Here is a 12,540-nt window from a genome sequence, read left to right as displayed (position 1 = left end):
TTTTATGACTGAGGGGGGTTGATTCATTCAGACTGACATATTCATCCTGCTGTAACCAGGTTTCAGTAAAATAAAGTAGGTCAATTTGGTGATCAGTTATCAAATCATTTACTAACAAAGATTTAGATGAAAGGGACCTAATATTTAATAGTCCACATTTGACAGTTCTGTTTTTCTGTTCAATAAGAGGAGTGGTCTTCACTTTTATTAAGTTTTTATGAATAACTCCTCTTCTGTTAACTTCTGATTTATTTGATTTATATGTTCGAGGGGCAGACACAGTCTCTATGTGCTTTGAGGGGGGCGGCGGCTCTAAGGAAACTGCAGAGAGGCGTTTTAGACTGAGCCTGTGCGCCCCGGTCCCTACCCTGGATTGCCAGGCTTTAGGTTGGCTAATAAACTCGGCCAAATTTCTAGAGATGAGAGGTGCACCATTCAAAGTGGGATGGATGCCGTCTCTCGCTACCAGACCGGGTTTTCCCCAGAAAGTGGCCCAATTGTCTATGAAGCCCACATCGTTTGCTGGACACCACCTAGACAGCCAGCGACGATATGACGACATGCGGCTAAACATGCCATGCTGGTCAGATTGGGGAGGGGTCCAGAGAAAACTACGGAGTCCGACATTAATTTAGCAAAGTTACACACCGACTCAACATTAATTTTAGTGACTTCCGATTGGCGTAATCGGGTGTCATTGCTGCCGACGTGAATAATAATTTTCCTATATGTACGATTAGCCTTAGCCAGCAGGTTCAGATTTACGGTGGCCGAGAAGGGCAAACGCGCTGCAAAACAAAAATGCTGCAAAAGAGAAACGCTGCAAAACAGAAACGCTGCAAAAGAGAAACGCTGCAAAACAAAAACGCTGCAAAACAGAAACGCTGCAAAAGAGAAACGCTGCAAAAGAGAGAACACAACGGAAGTGCGCCAGGCCGATAGGGGGACCCCGAACTGAGGGGTGCAATGAACAAAGAACTTTTACAGAGGCGAGAGAGACACATGTAGTGACATAAGTCACGTCTCATTTTGGAGGCTGCGTAATGACGCAGGTTATAGTGTTGAATTGCAAAAGAATTGAATGAGCGACCTCTGATGATTGTTCTCATGTGCTAATATGTGCTAACATGCTAACAATGTTCTGTTACATTTGTTTACTGGATCAAAATGTCATACAACGTCGGGAGACGTGGCGGGGGGCGGGGTGTGTTGCAGGGTGGGAGATCTGAAGGTGCTGTAATGACTATAGGTAGTTGTCTTGTTCAGGGTGTTCTTTGGGGAGTCGGTAGGGTGAGCTAGAGGGAGATGGGTCAGGGAGGAGGGAAGAAGTGTGTGTGTTTTCTCTTTTGCAGCGTTTCTGTTTTGCAGCGTTTCTCTTTTGCAGCGCGTTTGCCCTTGTCGGCCACCGTACAGATTTGACTCGATGCCGCCCGCTCTGGCTCCAGGAATACATTTGACTATGGTCGCCGGCGTCTCTATTTTCACGTTCCTGACTATGGAATCGCCAATTATCAGAGTCGATTTCTCAGCGGGTGTGTCGCTGAGCGGGGAAAATCTATTAGAAACGTGAACAGGCAGGTGATGAGCCGTGGGCTTCTGCTTAGGAGTACGTTTCCGTCGGACCGTCACCCAGGCTAATTCTCCGGGCTGCTCCGGAGCTGCCCTTGGACCGCTAACAGATCCTGAGTTCGATGGCTCCACACCAGCTAACGGGGCTAGGCTAGCTGGCTTTTGTTCGAAGGTGCGGAGCCGCGCTTCCAAATCAGTGATCCTCGCCTCCAAGGCTAACAGAACCTTACACTTATTACAGGTATCATTATCGCTAAAGGAGGCAGAGGAATAACTAAACATGTGGCACACCGAGCAAGAGAGAGAGGGAGAGGCCATGTTAGCTAAGCTAACTAGCTAGCTAAGCTAACCGGTAGGCTAACGAGCACTAAGTCAGGAAATAGCAATAAATACCGGTCAAAATAGAAAGGTACTTGACTAGTACCGGAATGTAGCAGTTAATGAATTGTTTAGAGTTTAGTTAGTTTTTAGGTGTGTTAAACTATAGCTAGTCTGTTGCTAGTCTGTAGACGAACTATACAACACACACAACACGATACGCTTGCAAGACAAAAGTGATTCGCTTACCCGGAGAGCAACACCAACAGGGGGCCACTTACACTTCTCCCCCCTCCCCCTCTAATATAATGTGATTGGTAAAACAGCCAGTATCACCTAAAGTTTGACAATCCAAAGTGGGGACCGGGACGCAGAGACTCAGTCTAAAACGCCTCTCTGCAGTTTCCTTAGAGCCGTCTCCCCCCTCAAGTTTTTATTTGAACAGAAATAAGCACAATAAAACATTAATAATTTCATTTTTATATTCCTTTTTATATTCAATCTAACCCACAACAAATGAACACATATATATCACTATTTTGTGGATTTTTATAACATTTGCTTTAAATCACAGAATAACAATAAGAACGCAAAACAAAACAAGAAAACAGAGGTCTTCATTTGTGGAGTCTAGTTGTAGTTAAGTAAGAATAGTAAGAAAAGTCTTAAAACCAGTTTTGACTGCATCATTGTGTATTGTGATGTGTTTAACTATTTGTGCTGAAAGGCATTAACAGAATAATGAGATGATGACTATTAATCCATGAACAGAAATTCAGGTAATTTCAGCTCTATATACCTTATCAATGTAAGCTATATTAAACAAGTGAAGTGCAAGCATAAACAAATGCATAAATATTACATGATAGAAATTATCCTGCCAGTTAACATTGTGGAGTCAAAAATGTTTCTATTTCATATAAGCATTATGTAAATACCCAGTGTAAATTTAACTCATGAAAAGGTGATCATTGTCTATCTGCACAATCTTGTCAATAATGCCTTGAACTCACAGGGCAATTTCTGGGCTGTATCTGCATCCTTAATCCAAACTGATCCTTTCTTATGTTATGTTATCTTGCACTAGTCCTACAGCAGAGGATTTGTTACATGTCTTCTGCAGCCTATTTTATGGAGTTTTGCGACCTCTCTTCTGGGCTTTCTTCAAAAGGTAGATCAAACCCTGAGCAATAAATGGCCACAACAGGAAGAGGAGGACAGTCCGCCCCGACACGTCAAACAGCCACCACCTCTTCACCTGAGAGAAAAATGAAACAGCTCACAGATCACAGAAATTATAAGCTGTCACAATGCTTTTTGTCAAATAACATCACACATCTGACAGCTGGCTTTCACTACATATTCAGTGTGTGTAATTTTGTCTATACACTGGCAACTGTGACCATAAATAGCAGCTTAACAGGAATGATACCAAACCATTCAACATAAAACCACAGTTCACTGTTGTTTGCCAGTGTGTTTTTATCACTAGGTGGCAAAATCTGAAATGGTTGAATTAAACTGGATAACTTATGTAACATGGTACACATACACTTTAATCCAATATCAATAGTCCCTGGTCACTTTGGGACTGCCTAGCAAGCTGTAAATTAAACACTGATATCACATTACTTATTTTCTGGCTAATCTGTTTGTACACACAACCGGCAGACACATGATCTTGGAGTGTTGGTGGCCTTTATTATTTCTAGACATACATATAAAGACAAACCACATTTGTTTGCCAAACAATAAATTCTTGACTAGGTTTAACTTTCTTGCCATTTTCAGTTTTCACATTTTATATCAACAATTACATGGTGACAGAAACTACATCTCTTAATCAGAAGCCTGTTTGAATCTTTAGTACCTTTAGTAAGTTCAGGAACAAAACCAAAAGTTGACAGAACAAAGTGAAATTTGAACCTGAATTACTTCTCAGGGTATCTAGTAGACTTGGGTAAATTTGATGCTCTCACCTGTTGTTGTGAAGCTGTGGCTCCACACTGTAGACAAGGTCTCCACTCTAAACTGTGAGCCTGTCCCACAAAAAAGAGCAGCAAGTTTAGAACACTGTATTTGTAAAAATCAAAGCCTGATCTATCTTCCTGTGCCATAAAGCTCACAGCAATCAATGATTACACTGCTAGGTGATATGTTCCTTTACTACCAACACACAAGCTGTAGTTTATTTTGATTCAGCCACACATACATACATTATGCTGGTCCACCAAATACTCACTAGAGCAGTACGTGTGTGAAAATGATGCACAGTGCTTTAAAAATTAAAAATATAATTGTGTTTTTTGTGTTCTTAGGAACCTATGGGCTTGCAACTGATAGCCTTTGATTTGCTATGATTTTAGATTTTAAGCTTATATATTTATATTTTAAGCTTACAAACTATTCATTTTTGGAGAAGAAAACCTTTATTTGTCCCACAATGGGGAAATTTGCATTGTTGCAACAGCAAAGTACAAGTACACAGCAGAGTGCCAAAAATAGCAAAGATGTGAGATAAATAAGAAATTAAAAAATATTAAAAATGATGGTCAGACATTTTTTCCTCTTCCTCTGAGTTTCCAGCAGGTTTCTCCCCTGAGTCCCGGACTAGCTCTTCGCCTCAGTTTCTGGCCAGCTTCTCTCCTCAGTCTCTGGCAGACCCGTCACCTGGTTTTCCAGCTGGTCCCTCACCTGAGTCTCCAGCAGGCCTCTTCCCTGAGACTCCGGCTAGTCCCTTGCCACAGTCTCCAGCCAGCCCTTCATCTGAGTTTCCGGCAGGCTTCTCCCCTGAGTTCCTGATTAGCGCTTCGCCTCGGTTTCTGGCCAGCTCATCACCTCAATCTCCAGCAGGCCTCTCCTCTTCGTCTCCAGCCAGCTGTTCACCCCAGTCCCCGGCCGGTCTTTCACCTCACTTTCTGGCTAATCCCTCATCTGACCCTCAGGCTAGCCCTTTACCTCAGTCTCTGGCCAGCTCTTCTCCTGAGTCTATGGCCCGGCCCTACCACAGACCCCATCTACTTTAATGTGAAAAAGCAATTAGTCTTTCTCTCTAATGTCTATAAAGATTCTCAGTGTTCCAGGTGAAGTTATGTACAGGTTGAGTCATGGCAACTGGACTTCTAGTTTTTAGGTCGAGCTTACGTGTATGGCAGCAAGCCTCTCCACCACCTCCAGCCTGTCCATCACACTTCTCATGTCCTCTCTGAGCCTCCGAAGAGCCAGGATGATCTGCTGCTGTAGCTGGGTGTCATAGAGCCTCTCTGTGGCGCCCTCTAAACCATCTCCTCCTCCTCGTCCAACCCCGCCACCACTGCCCAAGGCCCTATGCCTTGGACTGCCCTGAGGTACACCACCTGTGGGCCATGATATAGTCCTGATTTACCAGACAAGCATTATATACACCGCAGGGTTAACAGGCATGGAGCACAGCACCACTGTTGTGCTTTTCCAGCAGAAGATTACATTGGAAGTATCAGTAGAAATAGCTTACGGTCTCTCCAGTTATGATAGGAACCTTCCCGCTGACAGTCTCGATGACTTCTAATGGGACCCTGACCTTTCTCATCCTCAGCCCCCTCTCCACCTTGACCTGCTCCAACCTGTCGGGCCTCCAGAAGGAGAGATGACTCCAAAGACATGTGGCCATTCTGAAAACCACTGGATTTGACTACTGGAATCTGTAAACAGAAGTCAGTCTTCAAAATAGTATTTTGAAGTATTTCCATATATGGAAACGCTTCGATTATTCTTTTCATTCTTTTGAGTTGAACTGTTCACTGGACTAGTAATTGCACAGTCTGAAATCCAGCCATCGTGTTAACATGCTCTTTATGTTACCAGTGTCATAATGCTATAACCTTTTTAAGGATGTGAGTGAGTTGTACCTTAATGTTACGGAGTTGCTCCACTGAATCCACAGAGTCACAGAAGATTTCACTCTCTGAGTCGCTAGTCAACACTAAACCCTCAGATACTTCAGACTCTGCAAGAATACAACATGTATTGTGGACATGTAAGAAAAACTTTTTTTTTGAGCGAGATGAATCATGTCTATTTATATTTGATTTAATAAATTTTAGTCTGGTGTGCCTGAAAACAAATGTGAAAAAAATCTAATAATGAACACAATGATTACAGTTATTATAGGTATATAAAATACTAGCTCAATTGATTTTTTTGGTAGGTGCCTACTAGGGCACTGTGGGAACCACAAAGCAGCCCCCCACAATCTCTACCTACTGTACCTATTTCCTTAAATCTAGTTGTGGTGCCCTCTCTCTGTACCTTCTGCAGGTGTCCCTGGTCCTGGAGCTGTACATCGCTGATGTGCAGTTACTGGCCCCACCAACCCGTGTCTATTTGTTGTTTATTGTTGCTGTTCTTTTTTCTCTCCTCTATCCACTCACCCCAACCGGTTGAGGCAGATGGCTGCCCAAACTGAGCCCGGTTCTGCTGGAGATTTTTTCTTCTGTTAAAGGGAGTTTTTCTTCTCCACTGTCTGCAAGTGCTTGCTTATAAGGGATTTGTTGGGTTTTTAGTTTTTGTAAAGTGCCTTGAGATGATTTGTATTGTGATTTGACGCTATACAAATAAAATTGAATTGAATTATACAGTGACAAAACTGCAGTGGATAAGAGATGACATTGTCCTTGCAGACCAGAGAACTAAGAGCCTTGTGGTATACATACTGATGTGCCAGTCATAAGCAAGCTATGGTCATTTTTATCTGTGATCAGCTGTTCTGACCCAGTTAATATTTATTGCAAATCATACAATTTTCATAAAGAACTAGAACTAAAGATACACTATTTTCCTTACTCCCCCAAATGTCAATGGATCTTCACCAAACTTGCTGGAGGAAACAAGGTCTGTAAATCTGTTATGTGTTCGGTGGTGCTGGAGAGAAGAAGGAGAGGTAGGACCCAAATGCAGAACAAACAAAGCTTTATTTCCTTCCTGGAAATTCCAGGGTTCAGGGAAAATGCAGAAAGTAGCCGAATGAAATGGAATACAAACATTAACCAAATGAAACAGTAGCGACAACCAAAAAACATGGAATACTAACAATGCCTTTGCAGTATATCTACAACACATATAATGCTTCTGCACAGAAAGGGCAGCAGGGAAGTATTTATAGGGGGTGAAACAAAAGGTAATTAAACACAGGTGAAACAAATTAACTTAATTAACTGGTAACGCTGCCGGGAACCAGTGCGGGAAAGAGGAAATCTCTACACAGTACAGTCATGACAGTACCCCACCCTGGCTCCCAGACGACCACAGTGCTGACCAAAATCCGGGGGGGGGGGGGGGGGGATAAGAGCCAGAGGGTGGGGGGAGGATAGTCCACAGTCTGGGAGTCTGCCCCCATACTGGCGGACTTAGAGGACCACCTTCAGGGTAGTTGAGCGAGGAAGGTTGCTCTGGAGGTCGACCTCTTCGGTGCTTGAAGATCTGTGGAGAGCAAGATCTCCTCTGGCAGGTCTAGACGACGGCCCCTGAAGCTGGCAAAGGTCTGAGGCCATTCAGGAGATTGGCCCCCGAGGCGGATGAAGATCCGGGACCATTCGGGAGGACGGCTTCTGAGGCAGACGGAGGTCCGGGGTCGTTCGGGGGGACAGCCACAGGGACGGGAGAAGGTCTGGGGCCCTTCGGGGGGACGCCGTCTTGGAATGAGCGAATGTCCGGGGCCGTTTGGGCAGGCGGCCCCTGAAGCAGGCCTGGTCGGAGGGCATTCGGGAGAATGACTTCTCAGGCTGGCATGGATCCTGGACCGTCTTGAGGAGTTAGGCCGAGGAGATGGATATGGAGGCCATGGAGATTCAGGCCGAGGTGGCGGCATAGGCTCTGGAGACTAAGGCTCGGGCTGCTGCGGGTCTGGTGGCTGAGGCTCGGGAATGGGAGCTGGAAGGCCAGACGGGAAGGATGATGACCCAGGCATGGAAGCCGGAGGCCTGGGTAGGAGAGCTGAAGACCCAGGCATGGAAGCCAGAGGCCTGGGTAAAGGAGGCTGTAGCATCAGACTGCTACTCTGGAGGTTCCGGTGGTGAGGAGAATTCTGACTGAGCAGTGAAGAGAGGCTCTGGCTGGGCAGCGAGACGGCGCTCTGGAGATAGGCTGACCATAGCTTGAGGCAAAACGCTGGCAGGAGGCTTCAGTGAGTGGCCAGCTGGAAACTCAGGTGAAAGGCCTGCTGGAGACTGAGGTGAGGAGCTGGCCCGAAACTGAGACGAAGGACTAGTCGGGAACTCAAGGGAAGGGCTGGTCGTGGACTGCGGCAAAGGACCAGCCGGAGGATCAGATAAGGGCCGGGCCGTAGACTCAGGAGAAGAGCTGGCTGGAGACTGAGGTAAAGGGCTAGCCTGAGGTTCAGATGAGCGCACCCTGCCGGCTTTCTTTATTTAAAAAAAAGCACGTTTTGTTGTTATTATGATGGTATACCACTAAAACTAGACCCTTTGCAGATTTGAATGATATACTTCTTTTATCTGTACGATCAGAATTGACGGAGTAATTTAAGTTTGTTTCAGCCTTATCAGAAAAAGATGCGTCAAAACGCGCCGGCGCGTGCGTCGACCCCAGAGGTCATTGTCATGTTGGAAGGTGAAGCTTCGGCTCAGTCTGAGGTCCTGAGCCTTGGCAAACAGATTTTCATTGAGGATATCTCAATCACTTTGCTTCATCAGCTTTCCTTCAACCCTGACTAGCCTCCCAGTCCCAGCTGCTGCTGCTGCAGAAAATCCACAGCATTGTGCTTCACTGTTGGGATGGTACCGGGCAGCTGATGCGAGGTGCCTGGTTTCCTCCAGACATAACATTTAGAACTGAGGCCAAATGGTTCAATCTTGGTTTCATCAGACCAGAGAATCTTGATCCTCACAGTCTTAAGGTGTTTTTTTGCAAATTCCAAGCAGGCTTTAATGTGTTTTGCATTGAGAGGATTCCGTCTAGCCACTCTGCCAGTGATCAAGAGAAATGGGAGCGGATCAACTAATTTTGACGTTGTTGCAAAGGGTCTGAATACTTATGCAGATGAGATATTTCAGTTTTTTGATATGATATGATGGCCCGCTGCCATCACAGCAAAATCACCAGTGATAAGTCAACACAACTAGGGGCGGTGGTGGTTCAGGAGGTAGAGCAGGTTAACCATGAACCAGAGGGTTGGTGGTGGCTGTTCCACCAGTGTATGAATGTATGAGCGAGTGGGTGAATGGACAAACAGTGTAAAAATCAATTTGAGTACACTTGAGTGTAGAAAAGTATGAGACAATTTACCATTTACAAAACATTTAACCTGACCTATGGACAGTGGAAACATATAAACACCTTTTAGTGTTAAATTGAACACTTTGAGTTCATTTAACACTGGCAATTAGTACAAACCACCAGTCTCTTTTCTCTGTGATCAGCTATATTTTGTTTTAATGAAGTAGAGTTGACAATATTTTTGCTGATAATATTAAAGACAAGATATGGTTGTAACAACAGCCACACGATCACATTGAGTGTTCAGAAATATGTTTTAATTCTAGCAAACTTTACATAGTGTTTACTATTTTAGTAACTTATGGTGTTGTAGTTCATATTTAATTGATTTTTGAGTAGATTACTGTATGTTTTGCAACACCTGGTCGCAGAAAGGAGAACATGTTGGGACTTTGTTTTTTTTAGCCTGGATTAGATACAGACCTGTCATGAGACAGCAGGGATCCTGCCGTCTCCTCCCTTGTCCCTCCCTCTTTTTCCCTCTCTCTCTGCTACCGCTCTCCCTCTGCTCTCAGGTAATGGGTTCCAGCGGCGGGAGGCTGATTAGCGAAACTCTCAATCAACACACTCAGCCCATAAAAGCCCGGATCTCCTTCGGTCTCATCGCCAGTTCGTCCGTCTACTTACCTTGGTAGTTATGTACAGTCCGGCTTCGCACTATTAAGACAATTCAAGCTAAATTCCCTCTTCTCTTTGTTCCCAGGCTTCCAGTCCTCCTTCGCCTGCCTGACCACCTCTTTGCTCCTGCCGACTCGTCGGGCCCACTCCCCGGCCCGGGAGCCGCTCCTGTTGCCAAGACTCCCCAACGCCGCAACCGGCCTCCAGGATCCCTCTCCCTCCGGAGCTCAAGTCATTAAGAACTGAATAAAAGCTTATCGAGCGGTACCTGCTCTTGGGTCCCGAGTGTTTTTCTCCTCCCACACCTGACAGAACGAACTGGCCATCATGGACCCAGCGGACACCGCGTCAGGAACTCTCCCTTCGACCTCGGACCTACACCATGCCCTCCACAGCCAGGGGCGCCTCCTAGGGGAACACGACCGGATGCTGCGGGCACTCACAGACACTCTCCACCAACTCCAGCTGACGGATCAGCTGCGCACTCACCCCGCGCCACTGACCCCTCCTAATCCCCAGCCGGAACTCCGTTCCCCAGCATCCTCCGGGGCCAGCGCCTCGCCTCTCTCTCAGGGTCCCTGCGACACTCTGGTCCCGGATCCTTACCCCTACTCCGGAGAGCCAGATAAGTGCCGTTCCTTTATTTTTCAGTGCACCAATGTATTCAAGGCTCGTCCCTCTAGTTTTTCCACTGACTTATCTAAGTTATTGTTTTTTTCTGGACTATTAAAGGACGAGGCCTTGACATGGGCGGAGGCGGAGTTAACCGTCCGTCCTATAGAGACGCAGACCTTTGAACAATTTTTATCTGCGTTCCGAGGCACTTTTGATTATGCCGATCATGTTGGTACTACGGCTCAAAGGCTGCTCGCTCTCCGCCAGGGAAGCCGGCGGGTAGTGGAATATGCAATTGAATTCAACACGCTGGCCACCGCCATTAACTGGGGAGATAAGGAATTGAGGGGAATCTTCATTCGAGGGCTAAATAGCAGGATTAAGGACCTACTGGTGGGACGAAGCGAGGAATCCTCACTCAATGCTCTCATTTCTCTTACAGTTTCCCTAGATAACCAGCTAAGGGAGCGGCGGAGTGAGCGAGAGTCAGAGCTGGCATCCACGCGGGGACACTCGGACATGCCTACAGCCACCATGCCTGCCCTGCCTCGGAGTTCCCCGGAGCCGGAGGAGCCGATGCAGCTGGTCGCGCCCGGCTCACCCCCGCCGATCGTCAGCGGCGTCTCCGCCAGGGGTGCTGCCTTTACTGCGGGGCTCAGGGTCACCTCCGCGCTACCTGCCCCAGCCGCCCAGACCGCCCAAAAGAATAGGCTCGCCGGTTAAGGTGGGGGAAAAGGCGAGTCCACTCCGGAACTCCACCCAGAACATTCGCTGGTTTCTACCAGCCTCAATTTCAATTGGAACTCAGTCACACTCTCTCTCGGCCCTGATTGACTCTGGGGCCGATGACAATTTCTTAGACTCAGGCCTGGCCCACCGGCTCGGGGTGGCCCCGCAGCCCCTGGCAGAGTCGCTCCGAGTCGAGGCGCTAGACAGGCGGCTTCTTGCCAACGTCACACACACCACCGTGCCCCTCTCCTTACTCCTCTCGGGCAATCACTGGGAGGAGATTCAATTTAAGCTTATCTCCTCCCCAATCTCCCCACTAGTCCTCGGTCGCCCGTGGCTGGTCTTGCACAACCCTCACATTGACTGGCGACAGCATAAAGTGACGGGGTGGAGCGCCCTCTGCCACGCCACTTGCTTGCATTCCGCTCAACCCCCGGCCGGGTGGGGCCCCCTCCGAGCCCTTCCCGGACCTCGCCAGGGTCCCTGAGCTCTATCACGATCTCGCTGAGGTTTTCAGTAAGGATCGGGCCGTTTCCCTGCCTCCCAATCGCCCGTATGATTGTGCCATCGACTTCCTCCCGGGGTCTTCCTTGCCGTCTAGCCGGCTCTATAGTTTGTCCCGCCCCGAGAGGGAGTCGATGGAGAAATACATCCAGGAGTCCCTGGTGGCGGGCCTTATCCGATCGTCCTCCTCCCCGCTCGGATCAGGGTTCTTCTTCGTTGCAAAGAGGGATGGCTCTCTCCGCCCCTGCATTGACTATCATAAAGTTAATGACATTACGGTAAAGAATCGCTACCTGTTGCCTCTGCTTACCTCCGCGTTTGAGATCCTGCAGGGGGCGGTAATTTTTACCAAATTGGACCTGCGGAATGCCTACCACCTGGTCCGGGTCCGGGAGGGGGACGAGTGGAAGACGGCGTTCAAGACACCTCTCGGGCACTTCGAATATCTCGTCATGCCCTTTCGGCTGACTAATGCCGCAGCAGTCTTTCAGGCTCTTATAAACGACGTGCTCAGGGACTTCCGAAATCGTTTCGTTTTCGTGTACCTAGATGACATCCTCATCTTTTCCCAGTCCCTAGCTGAGCATCAGCACCATGTACGCGAGGTCCTCCAGCGCCTCCTCGAAAACCGCCTGTTTGTGAAGGCCGAGAAATGCGACTTCCACTGTTCGGAGGTCGCGTTCCTCGGCTATATCATTGAGGCGGGTAGGCTCCGCCCCGACCCTAGAAAGATTAAGGCAGTGGTGGACTGGCCGCGACCCGATAGCCGGCGGGAGCTCCAGCGGTTTCTAGGCTTTGCCAATTTTTACCACAGGTTCATCAGGGACTATAGTACCCAAGCACAGCCTCTGACTCTCCTCACGTCCACCAAGGCTCCTTTCCGCTGGACCCTCCAAGCTGAGACAGCCTTCCGGG

General features: G+C 47.6%; 1 protein-coding gene across 5 annotated transcripts in view; it reads right to left on the bottom strand.

Annotated features, from left to right (window-relative positions):
• Positions 1–2,358: 2,358 nt before the first annotated feature.
• The window catches only part of acbd4 (acyl-CoA binding domain containing 4), a 44,746-nt gene continuing 34,564 nt past the window's right edge, over positions 2,359–12,540 (bottom strand). For all 5 annotated transcript variants that reach the window (XM_026315146.1, XM_026315148.1, XM_026315147.1 and 2 more), the window contains 5 exons: positions 5,775–5,872; positions 5,381–5,567; positions 5,032–5,243; positions 3,867–3,926; positions 2,359–3,145 (listed from right to left, as the gene is read on the bottom strand). In XM_026315146.1, coding sequence (XP_026170931.1) covers positions 3,017–3,145; positions 3,867–3,926; positions 5,032–5,243; positions 5,381–5,567; positions 5,775–5,872 — 686 coding nt within the window. In that variant the 3' untranslated portion in view covers positions 2,359–3,016. The remainder of the gene's footprint in view (positions 3,146–3,866; positions 3,927–5,031; positions 5,244–5,380; positions 5,568–5,774; positions 5,873–12,540) is intronic.

Source organism: Mastacembelus armatus, chromosome 19 (assembly GCF_900324485.2).
Source record: "Mastacembelus armatus chromosome 19, fMasArm1.2, whole genome shotgun sequence".
In the NCBI taxonomy this organism is placed as follows: domain Eukaryota; kingdom Metazoa; phylum Chordata; class Actinopteri; order Synbranchiformes; family Mastacembelidae; genus Mastacembelus; species Mastacembelus armatus.
The sequence above is the reverse complement of the archived record's forward strand: the minus strand, read 5'-3'. Positions and strand labels throughout refer to the sequence as shown.